The sequence below is a fragment of the Poecilia mexicana genome, unplaced genomic scaffold, assembly GCF_051168715.1.
Source record: "Poecilia mexicana isolate PSO_F unplaced genomic scaffold, ASM5116871v1 scaffold_9, whole genome shotgun sequence".
NCBI classification, from domain to species: Eukaryota; Metazoa; Chordata; class Actinopteri; order Cyprinodontiformes; family Poeciliidae; genus Poecilia; species Poecilia mexicana.
The window spans coordinates 23,335,339-23,359,084 of NW_028263378.1; the positions used below are offsets into that span (position 1 = coordinate 23,335,339).

General features: G+C 41.3%; 2 protein-coding genes across 7 annotated transcripts; one reads left to right on the forward strand and one right to left on the reverse strand.

Moving 5' to 3' along the window:
- The first annotated feature begins 415 nt into the window (after window positions 1-415).
- On the forward strand, window positions 416-13,186 carry kdm2ba (lysine (K)-specific demethylase 2Ba). Of its 3 annotated transcripts, none has more exons than XM_014992536.2 (11): window positions 416-568; window positions 4,814-5,038; window positions 5,155-5,298; window positions 6,872-6,958; window positions 7,304-7,591; window positions 7,912-7,965; window positions 8,475-9,286; window positions 9,639-9,802; window positions 9,899-10,060; window positions 10,790-11,008; window positions 11,989-13,186. In XM_014992536.2, the coding sequence occupies exons 1-11, from the start codon at window positions 515-517 to the stop codon at window positions 12,168-12,170; spliced, it is 2,391 nt and encodes a 796-aa protein (XP_014848022.1). In that variant the 5' UTR covers window positions 416-514; the 3' UTR covers window positions 12,171-13,186. The 3 variants fall into 3 exon arrangements, with proteins under 3 accessions (XP_014848022.1, XP_014848023.1, XP_087865139.1); XM_014992537.2 differs by having other exon boundaries at window positions 7,313-7,591; XM_088009013.1 differs by having other exon boundaries at window positions 4,817-5,038.
- Window positions 13,187-15,289: 2,103 nt separating this feature from the next.
- LOC106921089 (E3 ubiquitin-protein ligase RNF34-like) lies at window positions 15,290-23,399 on the reverse strand. Of its 4 annotated transcripts, XM_088009019.1 has the most exons (7): window positions 23,195-23,370; window positions 22,512-22,730; window positions 19,089-19,535; window positions 18,781-18,864; window positions 18,452-18,653; window positions 17,330-17,371; window positions 15,290-16,954 (listed from the first exon to the last, which is right to left on the reverse strand). In XM_088009019.1, the coding sequence occupies exons 1-7, from the start codon at window positions 23,198-23,200 to the stop codon at window positions 16,767-16,769; spliced, it is 1,188 nt and encodes a 395-aa protein (XP_087865145.1). In that variant the 5' UTR covers window positions 23,201-23,370; the 3' UTR covers window positions 15,290-16,766. The 4 variants fall into 4 exon arrangements, with proteins under 4 accessions (XP_087865145.1, XP_087865144.1, XP_014848029.2 ...); XM_088009018.1 differs by lacking the exon at window positions 18,781-18,864 and having other exon boundaries at window positions 23,311-23,399; XM_014992543.2 differs by lacking the exon at window positions 18,781-18,864 and having other exon boundaries at window positions 23,195-23,367.
- Window positions 23,400-23,746: the final 347 nt, after the last annotated feature.

The window sequence follows — 23,746 nt, forward strand, 5'->3', positions numbered from 1 at the left end:
CAAAATGATCCCACCACTTCATTGAAGCTTTAGTGTACGCTTAGGTATATATCAAATGTGATCATGAAAGATGTGCATGTAACGTTGAATACATAAAGAGGTAAACGAACTGGAACCACTGTATTAATCAACAGAAGCATGGCACACAAAAAAGAGTCCTATTGATAAACCATTATGGAATTATGAATCCCAGGTTCACTTGTTCGGTGTATATTCTATCATAAAAGTCAAGAATAATATGATCTGTTGTACTTTACTGCAATTATTATTATATTGTAGGCAATATTTTACCTTTTTATAGTCTCTTACAATGATCTTGCTTAAAAAAATTCAGTTATCTCTTTAAGTGAGCAGGAAGCTGATATTTCCTGTGGCGCCTGAAGGCAGCGCGGTGAACATAGCTGGCAGCTGCTGGGCCGTGTTGCTGTGTGGGAGGGGGGACGATCTGAGCTGTGAGCTCGTTCAGCCATGTTAGTTTCCTTCTGCTGTTCACAAACGATGAGAGAGGAGAGTCATGGCCTTGTCAATGAGCGGAGACGATGAAGAATATGAGTCAGAGTCCGAGCAGGTACTTACCGCTACTCTTCATTATATTGACTATTTTAGTCCGTGGGAAGTTTAACGAAATGTTAGGAAGAAAGGCGGTTTGGGTTTTTTTGTGTGGTTGCTTAAGGTTAACGATAAACCCGCTCTTCTGTGTTTGTGTGAGTCAGGTTCAGTCAAAGATATTAGAAAAAGGTGTTTATAAATATATCCCTCACCTGTAATAATGGACACTTAGCTAAGTATTACATACACGTATAAAGATGTTTATTAGCTGTTGTACACTAGCTGTCCGGGACACAACATGTACTCTGCTCCTTTGATGTTAGCTACAACTGACCCATTTTGAGCTGGCCATTAATACGGCGCAGCTTCGGTCCGGTCATGATTTCGATAATTTCCTGTTACCAGAAGCCTCCACCAAGCCACCAGCTCGGCTTCAGCGTGTTTAAATCTAAACCCGGAGTGAAGCTCTTCTTGCTCCCCGAACACCGACCTGCCACGTTGAAAATGCTTTCTTTCTTTTGATTCATTTCCTCACTCTTCCAAAACTTGTCCTGCCACTCTGCGCCTTTAAGACGGCTTTGGGCGAAATGTTGTTGAGGCAGGGACCGGGGAGGGGGATGGGGAGAGGGAACAATGAAGTGGCTTTACTTCTGGTGCTTGCTGGACCTCTGCTTCTCAAACTGGGGGTGCCCATAGCCCACCACCCTGAATAAAAGGCAAACAAATACTGTCCGGTTGCGCAGATCTTCACATTTTACTCGTTTTGTTGGCAAATTAAAGACGGAGTGCTTGGTAGAGTTCATGAGGAACGCTTAAAAGTGCTGATGCAAGATCCACATCAATGTGCTTGCACAATATTTGTACCCACAACACGGTTCCATTATCAGTACAACATCAAAGATGATGTTTTCACATCTTTCCACCGTGACACGTGGTTGTCGACAGCAGCACTTGTTGTTATGAGGACCTCAGCAGATGATGAGCCTTGTGACTTTCTCCTACAAAATCCGAACTGAGGCTGAGTCAGACGACTGTGCTTGGCATAGTAAGCTGTCTTTTTTTTTTTTTTTTTTCTCACAGGCCTCTGCAGCCAATCCCAAATTCCTGTCATATTACTGCAGAGTAACAGTCAGCACGAATCAGCTGATGCAGTAATGGCTCTAGGGGCCATCTTCAGCAAATGTGTTCAGGGTTTTTGTTTGTCACAACTTTCATGGCGGTACATTTTTGTTTTATTTAAAGGGAAGCATCGACCTGGATGCTATTCAAGAACATAATCCTTTTTTTTTTTTTTTTTTTTTTTCTCACATTTGTTTCCATTTATCCTTCCGAAAAGTGGGATTACAAGGATTTTAGAAAACTGCAAACTTGCAATTTCGGTATTAATTGGTATTAACTTTGCTTTCCTCACTCTTCAGTTTCTATTTTGTCTCTCTAATGAAGCTTTAGCATCTCGATCACTTGGATCGATTTAAAGTGTGGACAGGAAACGTGTAAAGAGTCCGTCCAAGCAGCCAGATGTTACTTATATTAGGTGTTTCATCCTATCAGTCTCTTTTAATGGCAGAATTGCACAAATTACTCTCAGAATCCATTTTATTGTCTTGATCTGCACAAGCAGGAATTTGAATTTAAATTCACAGATATTTAAATATTAGACTATATAGACTTCAGAGGAGATAAAATAATGCACAAAGGAAGAAAAAAAAGTCACATTATTCATCTCTTGTGAAAACTACAACCTCTTGTTTCGCTGCTTATGGCCACTTCCTCCGCTGCAGATCATCGAAAACTAACTTTATCGTGGTGGTCCATATTTCTATTTTATTTTTCCTTCTCAAAGATGTGACGGCTAAAATAATTAAATTATTGTTAATTAATCTCGATAGTTTTCATGCAGCGCAGCCCTGAATATCATCCGTACCAAACTTTCCATGTAGAAGTGGGACTTTGCACCTTCGGTCATTTATAAGCAGTTTGCTCTTACGCCCGCTTTCACTACTGATTTTTACTATCTACTGCTCGCCTAGCGTTTGATGCATGACTTGCATACTTTGAGGCATTTTGGTTTGATCAGAGGTCAAAGTAAGCATAATGATTTGAAATACTCTGGAGTGAAACGACACTCCTCGTATGAAAGTGGTAAACATTTGTCATCGCAGAGGTCAGGTGAGGGATGAGGCGACTTCGGCTCAAACAGTTGTGATGTTGACAGTCACGGCCATCCCTGGAGCAGCTGCTCATCCTTCACTGGTTCCCTCCCACATTTTTTTTATGGTTATTATTGTTATTTTTGATTTTTACAGGAGCTGGATGCGTCTGCTGGAGTGTGTTTTGTCGAAATAATTTGTTAGCAGCCGTTAGGGCGAGCTATCGGGGCAGCGGGGAGGGAAAACAATCTGGAAAGTGTCAAATTTGGGGGGGAAAAATGTGATTGCAGACTTAGTTCCTTCTTTATAGGCTAAATTTTATATCTGTGCATTCCTCCAAACCTCTGTCTCTCTTGTCCTTCTTTCTTTCCTTTTTTCCCCCCACTAATTCCTTTAGAAATGTCTCCCATAAGCTCATAGTGAACTTTTGTGTTTGACGCCGTATTGTGTTCTCTTCAAAATGGCACAAAGCACTAGAAAACAGTCTAGGAAAAGTCTGGAATTCAGTCTTGTGGGGGTGAAGAATGTGAAGAAACCCTGGAATCTGTTATCTGAAGGATTAGGGAGAGGAGATTAGTCATGTAATGATTTACTTTGGATGTTTTCAGTTGGAGTCATCAGGACAAGTTTCACCTTTCCTCTTCAGTAAAACTTTAGTCATTGTTGTCGTTAACCCAGATTGTCCCGTTGGCCTCCCGACGCACGTTACCTGTTTTACCTGTCCCCTGGATGCAAGCAGAAACAAAATCTGCCTCCAGTTGTTTGCCAACTTGTAACAATTTAAGGAGCTAGCAGCAAGTCAGCAGTGTGGGGGCTGTGCACCTGTTAAAAGTAATGCTATAAGAATAAATCAGAAAGATGTTCACAACCTCAAAGGAAATCATAACCACCTCCAGCGAGTTTATTTTTATCCATCTGTCACGCTCCCCTATTTAAACATTTGCCACCAGCAAGGCGAACTGTTGCCAAGGTAACGTCTCCTGTGAAGATGAAAGGAGCTGAGATGCCTTCTTCTTTTTGTTGCATTTCATAGTAACGCCATGGAAACAAGGAAGATATTTTTCTTTTAAAGAGGTTGATATTGAAGATAATTTAATAAAACATTGCTGCAGCTTTTCTACTATAAAAATGTGGATGTTGGTTTTACTGATTTGTTTGCCTTCCTCCTACTGCTCTACTTTATATGTTTAAATTCAATTGGACCAGATGAGGCTTCATTTGTGTGCCCTACTTGTGTTGTGTAGAGGAATGCGCGATGGGGATATCAGGATTTTTCAACTGAGTGACGAAGTATTAAATTATTGTTAATTAATCCCGATAGTTTTCATGCAGCGCAGCCCTGAATATCAAATATTTAGGTTAAACTTCCTTCTGACGCGCTTTTCCACTTTTCCTTGCAGATTAAAAAAAACAAAAAAAAAACAACAACTTCCCCCTAAGGCGAGTATATTGTTTCTGCAGGATCTTAACCTGCAGTTAGCTGATGCTTAAACCCGTAAATGCATTCACTGCGTTTAGGTCGTGGTGTCAGTAGAGTTCATCTGTTTATATTTGCTGTAGTTTTTGCAGAGGAATTCGGATATTTTGCGCTACAACAAAACTACAAATCGCAGGCTTACAAAGAACTGTACCCTGGAAGCTGCGAGTTGCAAATAAAACATTCTTTTTGTAACATTTAAGTTTGAAATTTAAATCCAAGGGATTTTAAAATAAAATAAAAAAAAAATAACTGACATTTGTTCCTATGTGAAAACCTTATTTAAAAGTGCATCAAAGGACATGCTGCTGTTTGATGTGTGTAAAGACTGAAAACTGTAGGAGTAGTTAGCTTTGATGTGTTCAATGAATAGGCAAAATAAATCAGATTTTTCAGTATTTGACCTGCAGGTTCAGTTCGTACCTTTTTTTTTTTTAAGTTTATATTTGACTGGAAGCTGAATTGAACAGGAGAACAGTCAATCAATCACATTGTCTGTTCAGCATCAGCGACTCCCAGTAAAGTATGCTGACTCGGCGTTTTACCAAGAGAATTTCTCTAAACCTCTCCATATAAAAACATCAACTCTTGGACCTGCAGATTAATTGGTTTTCGATGAACCGTTTTTGTCTTCCAGCAGCGAGCAGTCAACCGTCCGAAGCCAAAGATGGGGTCGACGTCGGCCGTCAAGCTGCCGTCCAACCGGAGCGCGTCGGGAGCCAGGCGCAGGAGAACGCGCTGCCGGAAGTGCGAGGCGTGTCTCCGCACTGAATGCGGAGAGTGCCACTTCTGCAAGGACATGAAGAAGTTTGGGGGTCCGGGGCGCATGAAGCAGTCCTGCATCATGAGGCAGTGCATCGCGGTGAGTCAGCGAAAGAGTTAGTCATTCCCAAGCTGGTTGAAATGCAGTACAAAGCGATTGAGTAGTCGCCATTTGAGCGCCGTTAAATCCTCTCGTTTGTCTCGCTCCCCCCGCAGCCCGTCCTGCCCCACACGGCCGTGTGCGTGGTGTGTAAAGAGGCGGGGAAGGAGGACACGCTGGAGGACGAAGAGGAAAAGTTCAACTTCATGCTAATGGAGTGCTCCATCTGCAACGAGATCGTCCACCCCAACTGCCTCAAGGTACGCAGAGCCTCAGCCGGACCGTTCCCATGGTGACTCGTTTTTGTTGGCGCAGCGTCCCAGGAAGGCCACGTCGTTACGACATGACTCAGCCCCCTTTACGCTAGAATCTGGAGCTAATTTGATGCGGAAATTGTTTTTTGTTTATGAAACCCGCTGCTCTTACTCGTGTGGTTATGAGGTTATAATGGCTGAAGCCTGACTCCATTTCATTTTAGTTTGACTTTTAGCCTTTAAGCTGCAAGGCAAAACTCCAAACCTGTAATTGTTTGGAAGTCGACTGCCAAGAAACAAAAACCCAGCTCGTCGAGTGGGAAACATGCCTCTGCTGGTCCAGACGTGATCAGACCCGCTTTTTAAGGCCGTGCTGCTACTTAAGCTGACAGAACCAGAATGTCAGCAGTGTTTTCATTTTATTAAACAAACACAGTAGCTCTCATAAAAATGCCTTGTTGACTTGCACAGCATAGCTGAAGACGTGTAAGTTCCTCATGGCGTCTAAAAGCCACTTCCTCTTCATGCAGCCAATACATGTAGATGGCGTGGCGATCTGGGCAGACCACCGCCGCCGCTGCTGCTGCAAGATGATTATTTGCAACAGAAATTACAATTCCTGGGTAGGAGGGGATTGTAAAGGAGCACCCTTTGCAATTATAAAGGCAGCTAAATAAGACTTATGTAGAGTCACAAATGTTGCATAACCTTTAAAAAAAAAAAAGAAAAAGACAACTTAAAATTGCTGATAAATATCTACTTCAGGAAATTTGTCATTTTTAAAAAAAGCCCCACTTCGTTGTGGTTTGTAGGTTTTCAAATAAAGAAAAGTTTAGCAGAAAATAAGATGGATACATTTCCTTCTGTGGGATGAACATCATTTCCGACTTAATGTCAAAATTGAAATCAAAATCACTGGTTATCTTTTAGTGCCATTCTGTTGTGAAATCAGCTAATTATAACAGTTTTTTATGATTAAAAAAAACCTATTTGTTGTTAAATTTATATTTAAAACTTTAGTTTATTCTTTATCATTATAAGGCAGAGATATTAGGAGTTGTTTCAGACCACTGTTCTAGGGAGATGAAGCATATTAAATATATGTGGCAAAAAGAACTGCATGTCACCCTATCTTGTTATATCTGCAAGGTAGATGATGGTGGCAGCATCATACTGTGGCCAGGAAGCTGGTTAGGACATCTTTTGGCTACGTGTCACTTATTTTTCCTTTTTATGTTGGAGGATGACAGTACATGACTTTACATTTTACAAAAATGAGTTCAATACTTTTTTTGTAAAAATAAAAATGAAAGCAATCAGCTTTCTTTTGATTCAGGTTTGCACAGATGATCAACTGACATGTTTTTTTTTTTCTAAATGTTTTTTTTAATATTTATAATAAATCAGGTTGAACAGCGCTGACCGGCCTGACGAGCCACACATCGCAACAGTCGCTTTCACTTCCCATAAACTCGCTCCTTGTTGGACTCTGTTAAGGCTTGTTGTGGTTGAAATCCTACTCCCTTTTGTTATGTATTTTTCTTTCTCTCTTCTTCACACTTCTCTCTTCTCCTGTCAGGTGAGCGACGCCTCAGGTGTGGTGAACGACGAGCTGCCTAACTGCTGGGAATGTCCCAAATGCAACCACGCAGGCAAAAGTGGAAAAGTGAGTACAATCATGCACGAGCCGAAGGCTGCACACCGAGTGTTAATCTTGCAAAGTTTTGATAACGCTTTGCAAAGTTACCTTAACGATAAAGAGAAGAGTCGCTTCCTCTTTTAGATAGTTTCAGTGCATCTTTTTTATATATGATAATCTGCTGTCCACTTCCTGTTAATTCTGCCGTTTATGAAAGTCCTTCACATGACTGTATCGGACAGAGGCAGGAAACCCCCGACAACCAGAAGTGTTTCTTCAACCTTAAGCGCGGCTAGTTCAATATCAAACAGGGCTTTCTAGTCACGATAGGCTAAAGGTATAAAGTCGTCTCCACTGCTTTTGTCCCCTTTGGTATTGAAGCAAAAAAGGGGCCCCGGGTTCAAGTACGCCTCCAACCTCCCCGGCTCTTTGCTGAGGGAACAGAAGCCCGCGAAGGAGGAGGGGGACCTTTCCTCTGCGACCAAGAGGAAGCCGGACAGAGACGAGACGCCGAGATACAGGACCGAGGAGGCTCTCCATCGGCAGCCGCCGCTGCTGTCCCCCAGCGGCCTGCCGAGGCCCAGACCCGAGGACAAACTGAGGAAGAAGAGGAAGCTTTTCGATGACGACGATGAAGAGGACCTCAACGTGAGGAAGAAGGTTGGTATAACTTGCCAGTGACTTGCAGTCCCCTTGCAAAACTATTCAGATCCATTTAACTTTTACAAGGCGGCGGATTAGAATCGGCATCTTCGCAACTGCGAGCGACTCCTTGAATGCTGTATTTTCTGGGCTCTTTTATTTTAGGAGCCATGAGAGTTTTAAAGTTGGTTTGGGTAATAAAGCAATAAGAAACCCAGAGCTCGGGTGGGGGAAAATGTCAACATGGCAAATATTACATTCCAAATGTGGATTTCATGGAGACTTGGCAGAAGAAAAGTCATAAGTTTTGTTCTTTTCTGTTGTTTTTTTTTCTGCAGTTTGCCACAAACTATGTAGGCGACATAAGCAAACATGTGGAAGAAAGTCGTCTGGTAAGATGAGAACTTTATAGTCCCTCTTGTAAAAATAAAAAAAAAGAATTACACATCATAATGTGAGATGCTTCTGTTCATAAGGGACGGGCTGGTGGCAGCCTGGGGGAGGTAAATACAGGACAGACGTACTGCAATATCTGCCAGCGGCTGTAAAAACTTAAAACTGGAGTGGATTTTACACAATGAAATGACTCTGTTAAAAAACCTATTCTTATTTGAATGGCCCAGTCAAAGTCCAGATCTCAATTCAGTTGATAATCTGTAGCAAAATAAAATGGACTTTATGCACTTTACACTGGAACTGGAGGACATTTTAAATGTCCGCCACAAAACAAATGAAAACAGAAAAAAAAGGAAATAAAAACCACACACACAACCGATAACATAAAAAATAGTTTATAAAGTCTCTGAACAAAATGATCCTTATGAATTGAATCATCAGAATGGGAATTATCAAGCTCATTGTAATTTATGAGATTCATTCATGCTAAATCTCTCTTCTGCAGGACAAGTCGGACGACTCGTACATTTCTAAACTTCTCCCCCAAATCAAGACGGAAAAGGAGGAGGAAGATGATGATGACGAGGAAGGCGGAAGGGAGCATCCTTTCCGCAGCGGCGTGGACAGGAAAGGCCGTTTCGGAGAGGCCGAAGAGGAAGGGGACTACAGGGACTCCAGAAACGACTCGTTGAATTCTTCCATCAAAACCCCACTTGGAGACAGCGACCACTCTCTCTGCAGCTCTCCGCAGGCCGGCCCCAGCAGCGAGGGCGGCAGCGAGACGCAGGAAAGGGGGCCCCGTCCGAAGGCTCGCCGTAAGCGGCGTCTGCCCAACAGGGAGCTGAGCCGAGAACTGAGCAAAGCACTGAACCAGGAAATCCAGAAGACCGAGGACTGCCTGGCCAACGAGAACAGGCAGCCGCTCAAGGTGGAGCCGGAGACGGAGAACGAGGAGCCAAAGAAGCTGTTCCGCAACGGTAACGAACTCGGCGACCAGAGGTCCCACCTCAAGACCAAAGAGATGAATGGGAACACCTGGGATTTGCGCCACTTTTACCCAAGTCAGATCACGCCCCTGGGCTTCAACCGGAGCACGCCGACTACGCGGCCGGTGCCGCCGCGCTCCCCGCCCAAGTGCGTCCAAATGGAAAGGCACGTAATCCGGCCGCCTCCGATCAGCCCGCCTCCCGACAGACTGCCCCTGAAAGACGGGAAAGCACACATCCTCCAGCGCGAAGTCTGGATGAAGATATTCGGCTATCTGTCGCACCAGGAGTTGTGTGTCTGCATGAGAATCTGCAAGACGTGGAACCGATGGTAAATTCACAAGCTGAACATGAAAATGCTCTTTTATTTGATGGAGGTAGCAAATTTGAATTGGGGAATGAAAGGAGTGCAAGATTAACTACAGGTGATTCCAGAGGCACAATAAGAGAATACTAAAACATTTTCCAATATTTTTACATGTGAAATCTATTTAAGATTTAGGCAAAAGTACAAAGTAGGTGAGATAAAATGATTGGTGCCCCCTGTTGATTATTGCGTCACTATATTAAATGCTCAGTAATAACTGTGCATGTTCTAGATGTTGATGTATGAATGAGCCTGTGCTGTGCTTGGACCTGATGCGTCACACAGATTTTTATTCCTTTATTCTTCCTGTGACCAGGTGTTGTGACAAGAGACTTTGGACAAACATCGATTTAAACCGCTGCACCTCCATCACGCCGCTCATGCTCAGCGGGATAATCCGCAGACAGCCGGTCTCCTTGGACCTCAGCTGGACGAACATTTCCAAAAAGCAGTTGAGCTGGCTCATTAATAGATTACCAGGTACTTGGATATGAGACGCACACATGGTGTAGAGAATAAAGGTGTCCTTTTTTTCTTTTTTGGATCAGTGACGGAAAATACGGTTGTAACTTCCAGGTCTGCGAGTATTAAAGCTGTCAGGTTGTTCCTGGGCTGCTGTCTCTGCACTCTGCACGTCCAGCTGCCCCCTGCTACGCACTCTGGATGTCCAGTGGGTGGAGGGACTCAAAGACGCACAGATGAGGGATCTCCTTTCTCCGCCCACAGACAACAGACCAGGTACAGCACAAGGAACTTGGATAATTTTCATCTGGAGCACCATAAATCATAAGCACATTATGGCGAGTGTGAAGAAGAATCAACATTCTCAGAAATGTACAGAATAGTGTAAATTATATTAGTTCTACCTACTAGGAAGGAAATTGTCAGTAATAATTAGCTAAGGTGGTAACATTAGCATGAAGGATATCAATCAAGTTTGTTTGAATAGCTCTTTTCACACAGCGCAGTTCAAAGTGCTTTGCATCATAAAAACAAAGTTATAAAACACCGCATCACTAGCATGTTGACCTACACCAACATACTCCATTCAGTAAGTGGGGAAACTAACATTAACTCACTCCACTCACTTTAAGTTTAGCTTTTGTATAAAAATTAGCTAACATGTAAATTCTTTCTAAAATTACAACATTAGCATAAAGAGTATCATTAGCATGTTGACTTATAGTAACACACGCCACTCAATATGCAAAAACAAATACCAACATTAGCTGTAAAGCTAATGTTAGTTCAGATACTCTTAACTGGATATGGGCTATCACTAGATGTAAAGCTAATGTTAGCTCATATGCAGTTAAGAGTATTTGAACTATCACTAGCATGTTGGCTAACATTAACTCACTTTACGTCATAGGAAGTTGTTGGTGTACTTTTACTACGCCTGAATGTGTCTTGATGACAATTCTCCTCCTAGCATTAGATGTGAACTAATGCATGCTACACCAACAGGTCAGCTGGATAATCGCTGCAAGCTGCGGAACGTGGAGGACCTGCGGCTGGCAGGGCTGGACATCACCGACACGTCTTTGCGTCTCATCAGTCGACAGATGCCTCTGCTGTCCAGGCTAGACCTGAGTTACTGCAACCACATCAACGACCAGTCTGTGAACCTGCTCACTGCAGCAGGAACTACAACCAGAGACTCACTCACAGAAATCAACCTATCAGGTGAGACCTGCACTAGAATGGTAGCAATAAATACTGATGTGCACGTACAGCCGTTTGGCTCAAGTTTTCAGACTGTATCTGGGAGCTGCTGGATCCCATTCACACCATAACAGAACCGCTCTAAAGTTTGCTTGGATTTGCACCAGACCACCTCAGAAAAGTTTTTCACCTCGACACAAACGAAGCCAAACCAGTTTGTTTTAAATGGACTCGTGTGACGCTAAAATAACACAATGCTTTATCTGATTTTAGAAAAAACAAGTCTAAATATCAGAATTCTGAAATATGTTAACTTATTTTCTTTTACTTAATACAAAAATTAATCCTAAAATGCGGGACATGTAAGTTTATGCTTGTCACTTGTACAAACTTTAGCACACACAGTTTTCTCATAGAATACCATTCTGGTGTTATAAGATGGGTAATCAGACCTTCTTCAGGTTCAGCCCTGCTAAAATAACTATATAATCTCCTACTTTAACAGTCGCACTGACTAACGGTGGCCCACAGTGTAGAGTTCTGTTTTACCTCTTGAAGGAAGTTGGGAAATCCATATAATTTCTCTGTTTTTTGACCTCATGTGATCCGAAAAGAGGGAACCAAAACCTGGGTGACTGAAATGTTGCTTCTCTACAGACATTAGTGTGCAGTTCTAGCTTTTTATTTTTAAGCTAGAACTGTACACATGTTTGTCTGATGGGTTATTTAAAAATAGTTACTAAATGAGCTTCCTCTTCTGACGTGCCTGGAAAATGAAGGGTAGAAAACCTCCATTCCCTACTCTTTCTAAAAGTTGTGTATACTGTAGTTGTAAATCCGTCAGTAGTGTTTTTTTTTTGTTGTTTTTTTTTGTAGAAATCAATAAGGAGCTCCTGTATTTATAGTTTTAAAATGCAAAATGTGAAAAGAACGTGATCCCCCCCCCCTTTGATTAACGCAAAACTAATAACCGTTCTCCTTTCCTCCCCACTATATTCCAGTTTGTAACAGAGTCACCGATCATTCATTGAACTATTTCAAGCGCTGCGGCAGCATCTGTCAGATCGACCTTCGCTTCTGTAAGCAGGTGACCAAGACGGCCTGTGAGCACTTCATTGCAGAGATGTCTGTGAGCGTCCCGTTCAGACTGAAAGAGGACAAGTTGCTGCAGAAGATAAGCTAGTTTCCATCGGGACGGAAGAAAAAAAAAAATCAAATGTTTTAAGACTGTTTTTGCACTTAAACTACACGTCCTGTGATAAGTCTCTGAATCACTGTTGTCATAGAATACAAAGAGAGGGAATTTAGTGGGAGGTGATGTTCATTGGACAGAAAAGGAGGAAAAAGGTTGCATGTATTTCTTTTTATATTTTTACTTTTATAAACACGTGGTTGTATTTGAGTTATTTTTTATTGCTTTTGTTTCATTTTTGAACACATTTTTTGTACAAGCAAAATCCTTTGTTTTTTTTTTTTTTTTTTTTTTCTTCCCGTTTCTGGAGCCCAAATATCACTCTTATGTCACTTTCAACAGAACAACTTGGCTTCCTTTTTTTTTTTTTTTTCCCCCCCAAACTTGTGTGCCAAAATCTCTGTTTGACGTTGACGCTTCAGTATACAGATAATAAAAACGTGCATGTGCTGTGATTTAATTACCATAGCTACGTTAAATAGACACATTTCAGAGAAGAGAAAGCGATAAATTTCATATTTCTGTTACACCCTTGGATGTTTTACAAAAAAACTTTTAACTGTGGGGCGTTTTTGTTTAGGGGTTTTCAGCAATATCTCAATATTAATTTATTGATTTATATTTTTTATTACAGTTTGTATTTATTTGTTTATTCAGTGACTTGACATAGGTGTCTTACATAGTTGGTTCAAATGATGCGTGTGAATAATTTATCAGGCTGGTTGGCACTCGTCCCGGCCACCTGGTTTGTGTTTTGGTGCCCAAAAGTCAAATTAAAGCGAATCTAACGATGACTTTAAAGCAGGCAACCTCACACAACTATATGGGCAACTAATTATGACCTCTGCAAGTATTTGCATACATTTAAAAATATACTTCATACAGTCGGTGTTGTATTTTTGGGTGTTGTGCTGTAAATTTATCGCCTCAGGTGAATGTGATTATGTTTATACATGTAAATCAAAAAAGTGCTAATTTGCATTAAAAGAACTTAATTTGTATCATCATTGAGACTTTTTGACTGATAAATGGCTTGAGGACAAGATTATGGCTTTCTGATTCCTGCGTGGACTCGGATATAGAAGAAGGCGGAGGAGGAAGGATAAAGTTGAAAGGTATAGGGAGAGAAAGAAGGTGAAACACCCTAGTAATCTGTTTTTACACCTGTAGAAAGAGAGAAAATAACTGAGATAAAGGCAACAACATATTCATATATATATAGATATATCTATATATGTATCCCTAAATACATTTGTAATGTATTACAAATGTATTTGGTGGCAAAAGCAGCCCCAAATAGTGTATCTGTTCACAGGTTTCTGTATATAAATGTTCAATAGGCAGACACTGAGCTTGAAGCCACAGAATACAAACATGTTAAAGTGCAGGTTTCCTGTCTTTCACTTTATAATAAATATTTGATCTACTTCAAAATGTAACTAATTTTATTATAATTCAGTCCCACATCTATGAAGGGTGATTCTGTTTTACCACTTTGCATCGTCGAGGGTAATTTAGTCGAAAAGCCAAATTAATATTTAGTTCAATGTCCCTTGGAACATTGCAGAAAACTAATTATTTTTCCTGGTCTGCAGTCACAATCTGGCATTTAATTTCAGCTGTACATTTAAGTTTCTTCCCATCAGAAACCGTTGAAGCTCATTCGATTAATTAGATTTTTCCAGAATCTTGATCTGAACTTTAAGCCGCTAACTGGCTCCACTCATCAGATTTAAAATCTTCATTTGTTTCCCAGTTGTTTCCACTGTTTAGTTCTTGGTTTGTGGCAGTGAACCAGACCCTCACCATGATGCCGCCACAAGCATGCTTGACAGTCTTTCAAACAAACTTACTGTCATCGTGTCCAAATGCCTCAACCTTTGTCCCGTCGCCATATTTGAGTGATACTTGATGGTGTGTGTATGACAACGAGCTTCCAGAATGGCCTTGACTTAAAATGCACGGACTATTTTTAAATGTGCTTGGAAAACCAACCGGTTTACTCGAACTCCTCCATTTGTCAAAAAACGGAACAGTAAAATCCAGCAAGAGTTAAAGCCAAAACGTGGTTGAGGTTTCTACTAAAAGCGAGTGTGGCTCATCTGGAACTTGCTGTGGCACGTTTTAATGGCCTAGATCTACTCATTACGTGCAACCGATTAATGGTAAATGTGAGCAGCTGTCGAAGCAAGCTGTGGATCGGTCAGGTTTTTATGAAGGCAAACCAAGCAGGAGCGAGATCAAGGAGGTCTAGCAGCTTTAGGCGAAGATGTCTGCTTGGGAAGCGATTTACAATTTGAACTCCCATATTTCCAAAGTCTCCTCATTTCCCTGTTCGATAGAGAGAAAAACACCACCACACAAACAAGAAGACACATTTCATTTGAAGGCATAGAAAGCAAAAGTTTGGCAAAACCTCAAACATCTTGAGCTTCCAGGCTCGGTGGGAGAAGGCTCGACTGCTCCACCACCACAAAACCCAGCCTGTCCTGCAGTCACCGAGCTTGACTTCTGTTTTTCCAAAATGCGTTAAAACTTGGTCAAGCCAAAAAACAAACAAAAAAACTCCAACCCAACTTTAGTCATCTGATGCAAAACCTAGACAGCTACACAAATGCCTGCTAACCTCAAAGTAGTGAAACGCTACAATTAGCTAGTAATATGCTGCTTCTGTATTTTACATGACTGTTGCTCTGCAAATGCTGACAGCGCAGTTTAACAACGATTTCGTCAACTAGGGAGTAAAGAAGGCTTTATTTAGGCCGCTAGAGAAAATTGAGAGTTTAACATCTAATCTTTACTGGATGGCTAACGGAATGGACAAGTTGAGTCAAATCAAGATTAAAATACATCTATAGATATTTTCTCACCGATGTGATTCATCGGGGAGTTTTTCTTAAAATGCTCTCTGTTCTACACTTCTAAAATTATTAGGGAAAAAATGCTGTAAATTACAAACTCATGGTTAAACAAATTATGAATAAAAGTGTAGTGTGAATTAGATTTTTTTTTTTCGTTTCAGAAACAAACGACTTTATTGAAAAGCACAGGTGTTTCTTGCAAGTCATGCACAATAGTAAAAAAAAAGAAAAAGAAAAAAAGAGAAGAGATTAATTAAAATCTTTAATTTACCATAATATAAATGTCAACATCTGCAAATACAAAGACCATACCTTGTACATGATTATACCTTCTGTAACAGAAAAGTGCAATTTGCCCCGGACATCTGTGCTGTGACAGCAGCGAGTGTCTTTTTTTATTTTATTATTATTATTTTTTTAAAGCAGGGGAGGGAGATACTACAGAGAGAACGATAGTAAAGCTTCTTGTTATGCTGCGGTTCAATGAAAAACTCGAGCCAACCAAAGCAGATCCAACACATTTCAGGCCACGTCACAGAACAGAACAATCCTGAAAAAATAAACATTTTCGCACACAATTCAAACCAAATGGAAAAATAGAGCTATGTACATCTTATACAGACTGACATATGTAAGTCATTATCTGGATATACTTTCACGTCACTCAAACGGTTTCATTAGTCGTCTTATATGTGACAAACCTAAAACATAATAATACTTTTCATTCCAACAACTTAAGAAAATGTAAGTTTCACGTGAAAAACGTCTTGCTAGAAAACGAGGAAGATGAGTGGATGAGTTAGCACCAGTTTAGTTTGAGTCTCCTGTTCGCGGACTGAGGCAGGACAAGAGGCGACAGACGTCGGCCGTTGCTGCGGCGAGACCTCGCGTGGATGTTGGAACGGGCAACGCACTGAAACAAGCACTTATTTTATGGCGGAGGAAATCGACGCTATTAATAATGCATCGACCTCACAGAGCATAACCATAAATCAGTCGCAAGTGAGATAACCGCCAGAGCATCTGCTCCTTTGAGGACTGCGCAGTGCTACATTTAAAACGGCAAACAACATCTCAAAAGAAGAAGAAGAAGAAAAAAAATCTAATTAGCGTCTCTCATCAGGCATTCAGGAAGAGGCGCACATTATCTGAGCCACTATTAGCTGTCGTGAGGTGTGGTGGGGTTGCGAGTGGTGCTGCATTAGCGTGGCGCGTGAGCAAAGTGCTGTCCGGTCCAACATGCTGAAGCATTAACACAGTGTCATCTCGCAGCGGACGGAAGAAGATGAGAGAAGAAGAAGCAACAAGGCGACTGGCGTCGTTTGGCACCTACCTTTCACACGTCTGCTGAGATTCAGTGCAAGTCTTTACTAAGATACGTGTTCGCTTTGCAGCCGCAGGTAAAGAGTCGTAGATCTGAGGAGGAGCTACAGTTCGCAGGCAGAAATAAGGATGGGATGTTTACAAAAAAAAAACATGTGACCGGCAACCTTTGCTTTGAAATATAGTAGAAAACAAAAACCACCTGTTCGATCAAAGTCAAATTCACAAAAAATATATATATATAAATAAATAAAAAAAAAACATTATTTTCCTGCGTGCGAATGACCATTGAAGACTCCTGTCAATATAAAGATCTGAAAATGAATTTTTTTTCCGTAGGATTCAAACTTTATGAGCTGCATTTCTGAATTCGGGGGGGGGGGTACGAGTCAGTGGTGCAGCATTAGCATTTAAAAACGTGCACAGCTCTCACGACGTACTGCCTGCATATCGGACACTGGTTCATTCTCTTGCCGCAGTCGGTGCAGGTGACCAGGTGACCGCACTCCAACAGGACGCAGTCGATCACCGCGTCCATGCAGATCCTGCACAGATTGTCGTCCTGCAGCGTCAGGGGACACTTTTCGCCATCTGGAGAGGTGGGGACAGAAGGGGGAGAAATGGGAGGTGAAAAACGGAGAAAAAAAAAAAAAAGAGAAGAAAACTAAAACGGTGGAAATAAATTAAGTATTAGGCAATAAAATAAATTTAACTGCATTCAGCACCTCACTGAAGTGCTTATTCCAATATCTTTTATTTGGAATTTCATTAGTGTATCAACGTGAACACATGAGTGTGAACACAAGAGTGAATACCATTCAGCAGGACAAATGGCACGGATGGATAAGCGGATGAGGACGGGTTCACAACGGACACACACGTAGCGAGAATGCGGCTTTGCTCATACGATGGAAGAAGCGAGGCAGAGGTGGGACACCTGACCACGGTGATGATCTATAACCTTACCTCCGATGGCACCGTTGCAGAGAGGAGAGGGGAAGGCCATCACTTTACAGCAGGAGGAGTAAAGCAAGCATGAGATAAGTTTATCATGACGTCAAAAAAAAAAAAAAAAAAGCTACACGAATAATCCTTTTTTTTTCTTTGTCTTATCTGTGTAAATTTATGGCAAGATAATGTCACCGCCTACAGGATAAAATGTCAGAAAGAGAAAAGATTGATGAAGTTTCTGTGGTTAAAAACGGGATCCTCCCAGCCAGTGCTGATAATCAAAGATATCTACACTGCAAAAACATAAATACCACTTGCCACAGCGGCCACCTGCTGAGGGGAATGTTGAACTGCATATCACGCTGAATGTGCCATTTTCAACATTTGAATTACTTATTTAAAAGTTAAAATAATTGTGCAGGTTTCTGTGAGCTGCAGTGCGCATGAAATGACACCAACTGTTCCTGTAGAGCATGAAACCTGATTGGTTAATGTGGCCAGGAAGCCAACGTTTCAGACCAATCGGCTTGAGACGAGCAGAGCACAGCGCATCTTGAAAGTATTCACTGCACTTTGCTTGTTCCACATTTTATCTCAGAGCCTTTAACGTAACACAACATCCAGCTGTGACAGATTACAGAAATGGCATTTCTTGGTTTCCTATTTTTATTAAATTTCCAGAAAAAAAAAAAAAAAAAAAATCTCAATTAACTCAATCATTTTCCCACATTGTTTGCATCTGGGTATTTATGTGTAGGATTTTGAGGAAAGGGGTCAACTCAATCGATTGCAACGCGAGTGAGAAAATGACGTTCATGACGTGGAATGAATTAAACCAGTAATAGCCAAATAACTGCGTGCGAATTAACAATTAGACGTCAACTTTTGAATGCATTCAAACAGAACTTTGGCCCTTAATTATATGGTCTAACCCAGCGCTGGTCTGAAGAGGCCCCACTTAACCAATCAGATCTCAGGAAATATTTGACATCATTTCATCACTTTTTTGGTACATTGTGATTTAAATAAAAAAAAAAAAGTAATATAAAAATGACCATTTAAAAATGGCCCCTTTCTGGCCCTAATATGATGTTGAATAAGGAAAGTTGTGTGACCAAAAGCCAAGTAAACACCTACATGTATTTGTATTCTTCTCCTTTTCTCTGTATAATCTGTTGACGCGCTCCACCAGCTCCCATTTTTCACAGCACCCGGAGTAGTTGACGAAATTCCTTGCCAGGATCTCCTTCAGCTGCCTGACTGACAGGCCCTTGATGTCCCTCACGCTGGAGATGTCAGAGACGGATGCTCCGGCTCCATGGCGTGTCTGAGGACTCGTCTAAAAAAACCAAAACAAAACAAATAAAAAAACAACAACATTGTTATAGACAAAAATGTCTGCTTTGTTTTAAAAACAATAATAAAAAAAAAAAATCAGGATTTAAAATCTGTTTTTGTATTGTAACAAGTATGAATATATGGATCATCTGAGGAGTTTGTTCACTGGAGTCCAAGTTAAGGAGCGACACCGGTGTGGTCTCATCCGAGTCCTGCAGGAAAACAATGTTCAGTCGGGAAAGTGCCAGATTACAGTAGATTAGGGTTACGCACTCCTTTACCCGGCTTACTGGGTGAACTGGAAACAAAAGTGCATTGTACTTTCCATACACAGACAAGACTAGCGACTCCACAAGCAAGCGCTTACAGCGAATCCCGACAGTTCAGAGGTGAGCTGGGTCTGTAAAGCGATCGGGCTCTCTGGTTGGTTTCTCACCTGGTTGGTTTCGGGACTTTCGCTCCTGCTGAGCGATTCCTCCAGCGTGGCAGCAGACAGCTCCGAGGCAGGCGGCGCGATGGAATCTGCTAGCGTGCGATGGATGTGAGAGAGGAGGCTGGCCGTGTTAGGGTCCTCCACCTCCTCATCCTCATCGTCATCCTCATCATCATCATCATCATCCTCATCTTCCTCCTCCTCGTCCTCCACCTCAAAAGCCCGATGACAGAGGACCAAATCGACCAGGTCCTCCTTCTCCCTGCAGGTGTCAGTGGAGATGCTCCGCAGCAGCAGATACTGACGCAGGTCCCTCACTGGCAGACGCATGAGCCGCGGCCGATGGAACGCCGTGGCCTTCAGCAAATGGCAGGTGGCGCAAATGCGTAGGCTCTCCAGAACCTCGGTGCACAGCGAGCAGAAGCTCTTCTTGCAGTCGCAGCAAGTGTACTGGATGCGGGAAGGAAACGACAAGCTGGGGTGATGGAGGTGAGGCAGACGGTCGTTTTCACACAGGTTTAAAAAATTGTCGCCAGGCCCTAATATTCGGTCATAAATTTAAAGTCTATGCTTAGATTTGTTTGTTTTTCAATTACCTCACAAGGATAAATACTTTTTGTTTTCTCTAAAACGCTAAAATCTTTTCTCTGTTTTTGCATTCGTGTATCAATTTGTACATTTTTAAAAAAAATACGAGGATCCATTATGAATCCAGACAGCGCTCCAGAGTGCACCATTAACCCTCTGATGCGTAAGTGGGTCCTTTTTGACCCGGTGAGGTCATCTTTTTGCAATATCTTTGTAATGAAAAGTTTTCATCACTTCATATTACAGGTATTCCTCAAGAAACATGTTACTGATATCATGCAATTAAATTGTTTAATTTACCGTTTATATTTTTTAAGAAATAGCATGTTTTATGTTACTACCCCATTCTTCCGTGAGTGGGTCCAAAATGACCTGAATTCATTTCCTATGGAATTTAATGGGAATCTTTGTTTCTTACCAACTGTGACTGTCAGGAAAACATTTTTTTGTGAACCAAACACACTGAGACCTAAGTGTCACCCCTGAGTAATATTATATTACACAGCAAGAACTTTTACATATAAGTATTATCTCTATTTTTTATCTCACAAATGTGTTGGTGTGTGTCAATCATGAGTACTGTGACAGCGTTATTGTCACGAATCAACATATTAGCCTTCTTCAAAGTTAGCTACCACTACTTATCTAACCAACTAGCTAACATTACCACCTATACTTTATTGTGCATGAGTATTATTTGTGTGTGTGTGTGTGTGCGCGTCTCTATGTGTGTCTGACACCCTGGATAAGAAAACCAAGAGAGAAAGTGTATTGAATGACATACAAAACCTGTTGGTCAATGTGTTCAGGGTTTGTTCTTTTATCATCTCAATAAATAAAGTAAAAATTCATAGCTATAGAAATAAATGCATAAATAAATGAGCCAGAAAAGTATAGAGTGCCTTCTTTGGGTCGGGGAGGATGTCCTGCCCCAAGTGGAGGAGTTCAAGTATCTCAGGATCTTGTTCACCAATGAGGGAAAAATGGAGCTGGAGATCGACAGGCGGATCGGTGCAGCGTCTGCAGTGAAGCGGGCGTTGTACCGATCTGTCGTGGTGAAGAGAGAGCTGAGCCAAAAAGCGAAGCTCTTGATTTACTGATTGATCTAAGTTCCTACCCTTGTCTACGGTCATGAGCTTTGGGTCATTTCCGAAAAAACGAGGTCACGTTTACAAGCGGCCAAAATTTGTTTTCCCTGTAGGGTGTCTGGGCTCTCCCTTAGAGATAGGGTGAGACCCAGGACATGCTGACGATGTTTCTCAGCTGGTCTGAGAACGCCATGGGTTCCCCCAGAGTAGCTGGAACAAGTGGTTGGGGAGAGCGAACACTGAGCCTCCTTACTTAGGCTGCTGACCCTGCGACCCAACCCTGGAATAACAGAAGGTAGGTGGGTGGGGGGATGGATGGATGGATAAATAAATCCCACACACTCACATGCGTGATACACATAGCATAATAAAATAGAGACAGTAATGTTAGCTAGCTTGATTAGCTAGCTAGTTTCAAGAAACATGCTCTTTTGCAGCCCCCCCTCATACCCACACATACATAATGGATGTTAACATTGTCCATTATTGACATTTCATCATTGTTGTTGTAAAATTGCTGCTGTGGTCATTTTGTTTTAAAACTGTTCTCCAAATTGTCAGAAATATTCTACAAATTGTTCTAAAAACATTTTAAAAAGTGAAAAATGAAAATATTTCAAGCATGAAATAATTCTTGTGTGAAATAAAACACAGTAGAAAGTATACAAAACATTATTTTGAATCAAAATGACAAAAGTAGCATAAAAACACATTGATTGTAACCCGGGTCAAAAAGGACCCAGTCACGGAAGACTGTATAGTCAGTCACTCACGCATCAGAGGGTTGAAAAGGCAAATAACCGAGCGGCGCTGCAGGACACGTATGCAAAACCCTGTAACTGTCCTATTTCATGACAAGCTTTAAACAAACGTTTGAGATAACAGACTGTAACGTCACGGTTAGAAAACGAGCGAAATTCATAGGAAAATGAGGAAGACATGAGGGAGAAAAACGGAGAAACAGCATTTAAGAACATCTCACTTTGAGCCAAGACAGAAAAAGAGTGTTAGATGAACATAGAGGGGGTCCGTGTGAGACTGTCAGGGTATTAACCCTAATTCTGATCTTCTCAAAATCTCTTAAGTAACTCATTCCAGTTCTAATCTCTTAAGTTTAGTCCAACACAACTAATGCACAGTTAACATTTAGGAAATCAAAGGGTTTTGTGCAGATTTGTTAAGTTTATACGCAGCTGCAATCCATGCTAATTACCTGCAGTACACGTTTTAGATTTTTTTTCCTGCTTCAACACATTTGAGCAATTAGAACAAGGCTGGAAGATATAGAAATTCCCCTCCCCCTCTAATATTGTTAAAAATTGCAATGATGATATCAACTGTGATTAATTCAAAATTCCCTTCCATACAAGCCTGTTTGAGCTTTATTATCTCAATCACTCGGCAAAAAGTCTATCCAACTAACAGATTAAAAATAAACTAACCCAGAATTTTTAGCTGTTAATATATTGTAGCTGTCTTGGTCTTTACTTTTCTGTCACCTATGATCTTTGTATTATTTAAAGCTTTTTTTGTGAGCAGATTTAGAAAGCATGTCAGAAAAAGCTTCTTCAGTGATTAGCTGCTTCTTCTTTCTTTTTTTTTTGGAAAAAAAAAAAAAGAAAGAAGAAATTTTAGAAGAAATTTAAGTTTTTGGAAAAACTAATTTTAAGTTTTTCCAAAACTTAAAATTAGTTTTCGTATGACGCACATTTGACGTGGACGGGAATCTACCGCATCTAATGAGACCTACCTTAATCCTGAATACTGAGAAGGCCTGTCCACAAGCCCTACAAACAAGGCCGGGGTTCCCTGAGCTGTTGGGTGGGTGCGTGGAATATCCCGCACTGGGGGCGAACCTGAAGGGCCCGGCACCGGCACCAAACCCTGGCTGCTGGCCTCGGACGGCCCCGGTACCCATGACTTCATTCAGCAGACCACAGCATGAAGCCCACACCGACGAAGCCCCAGCCTGGACACATGACAACATTGTTTCATCTCAAAGGTGTGTCACTCCATGTCAACTTTGAAGATGTTCTTCATAAATGGCAGTAAGCAACGCTGCTAGCAAGGAGAAGCTGCCGTCCCAGCTTGGTGTATAAACACTGCAACCACAAAAACAACCAATGTGTTGCTCAAGAGAATTGTTATGCATTATTACATACAGAGTGACCATTTTTTACAAAGGAAAAACAGCAATGCTAGTCTAAACAAGAGCTTACTACAACAATAGTACAACAGAATAACAAAACATATAAATTAGTAAGAAATAAAAATCACCAAAAAGTCATTCACACATAAGCGACGCATTTTAAAGGCTAATGTAGCACCGGCCGCTGTGATTTCCGCCGGGGCTTCCGTTACATTAGCCACCGTTAGGTTAGCCAGCGTTAGGTAATTGCTGCTATGGACAACAGATACATTTAAAAAGTGCACCTTCATTGTAGCTCCGACGTTGCTACTGAGAAAAACCCGACACCCGGTGCAATCATTGCAAATAGGTAGGTAGCTTATTTAGCCAAATAACAGCTAGTGACAAGGAAACAACCCACTGTAGTGCACTAACTCAGTACCGCTGCTATCTTCCTGCTGCTGCTGCTTCTGGCTTCATTGGCAACTGTCAAACCACGCTAGAGGTGCATTAGCGCCTCCATTTGGACTAAAAGGAGAGAAAAAATATCTTCATCTCTCGAAACTACTTTCACAATGTCAGTGTATGAGCTCAAACTTTTAATCTCAAGAGATTATCAAGTAGAGATTATCTTTACCCCCAATATTCTTGCATTTTATGCGTGGCAGCAGGATACAACATGCATTATGTATCCTACTTTTACTCAGAAATGGAAATGGGTAAGTTTTAAGTTAAATTAAAAGTAGACATTTCCAGTCCAAAATGCCAAACAATTTAATATGACCACTTTGATGTGTAATATAGTGACAGTTCCTGACTGGGCTCTTTTGTTTTTGACCAGGGAGCTGCTGTTTTTC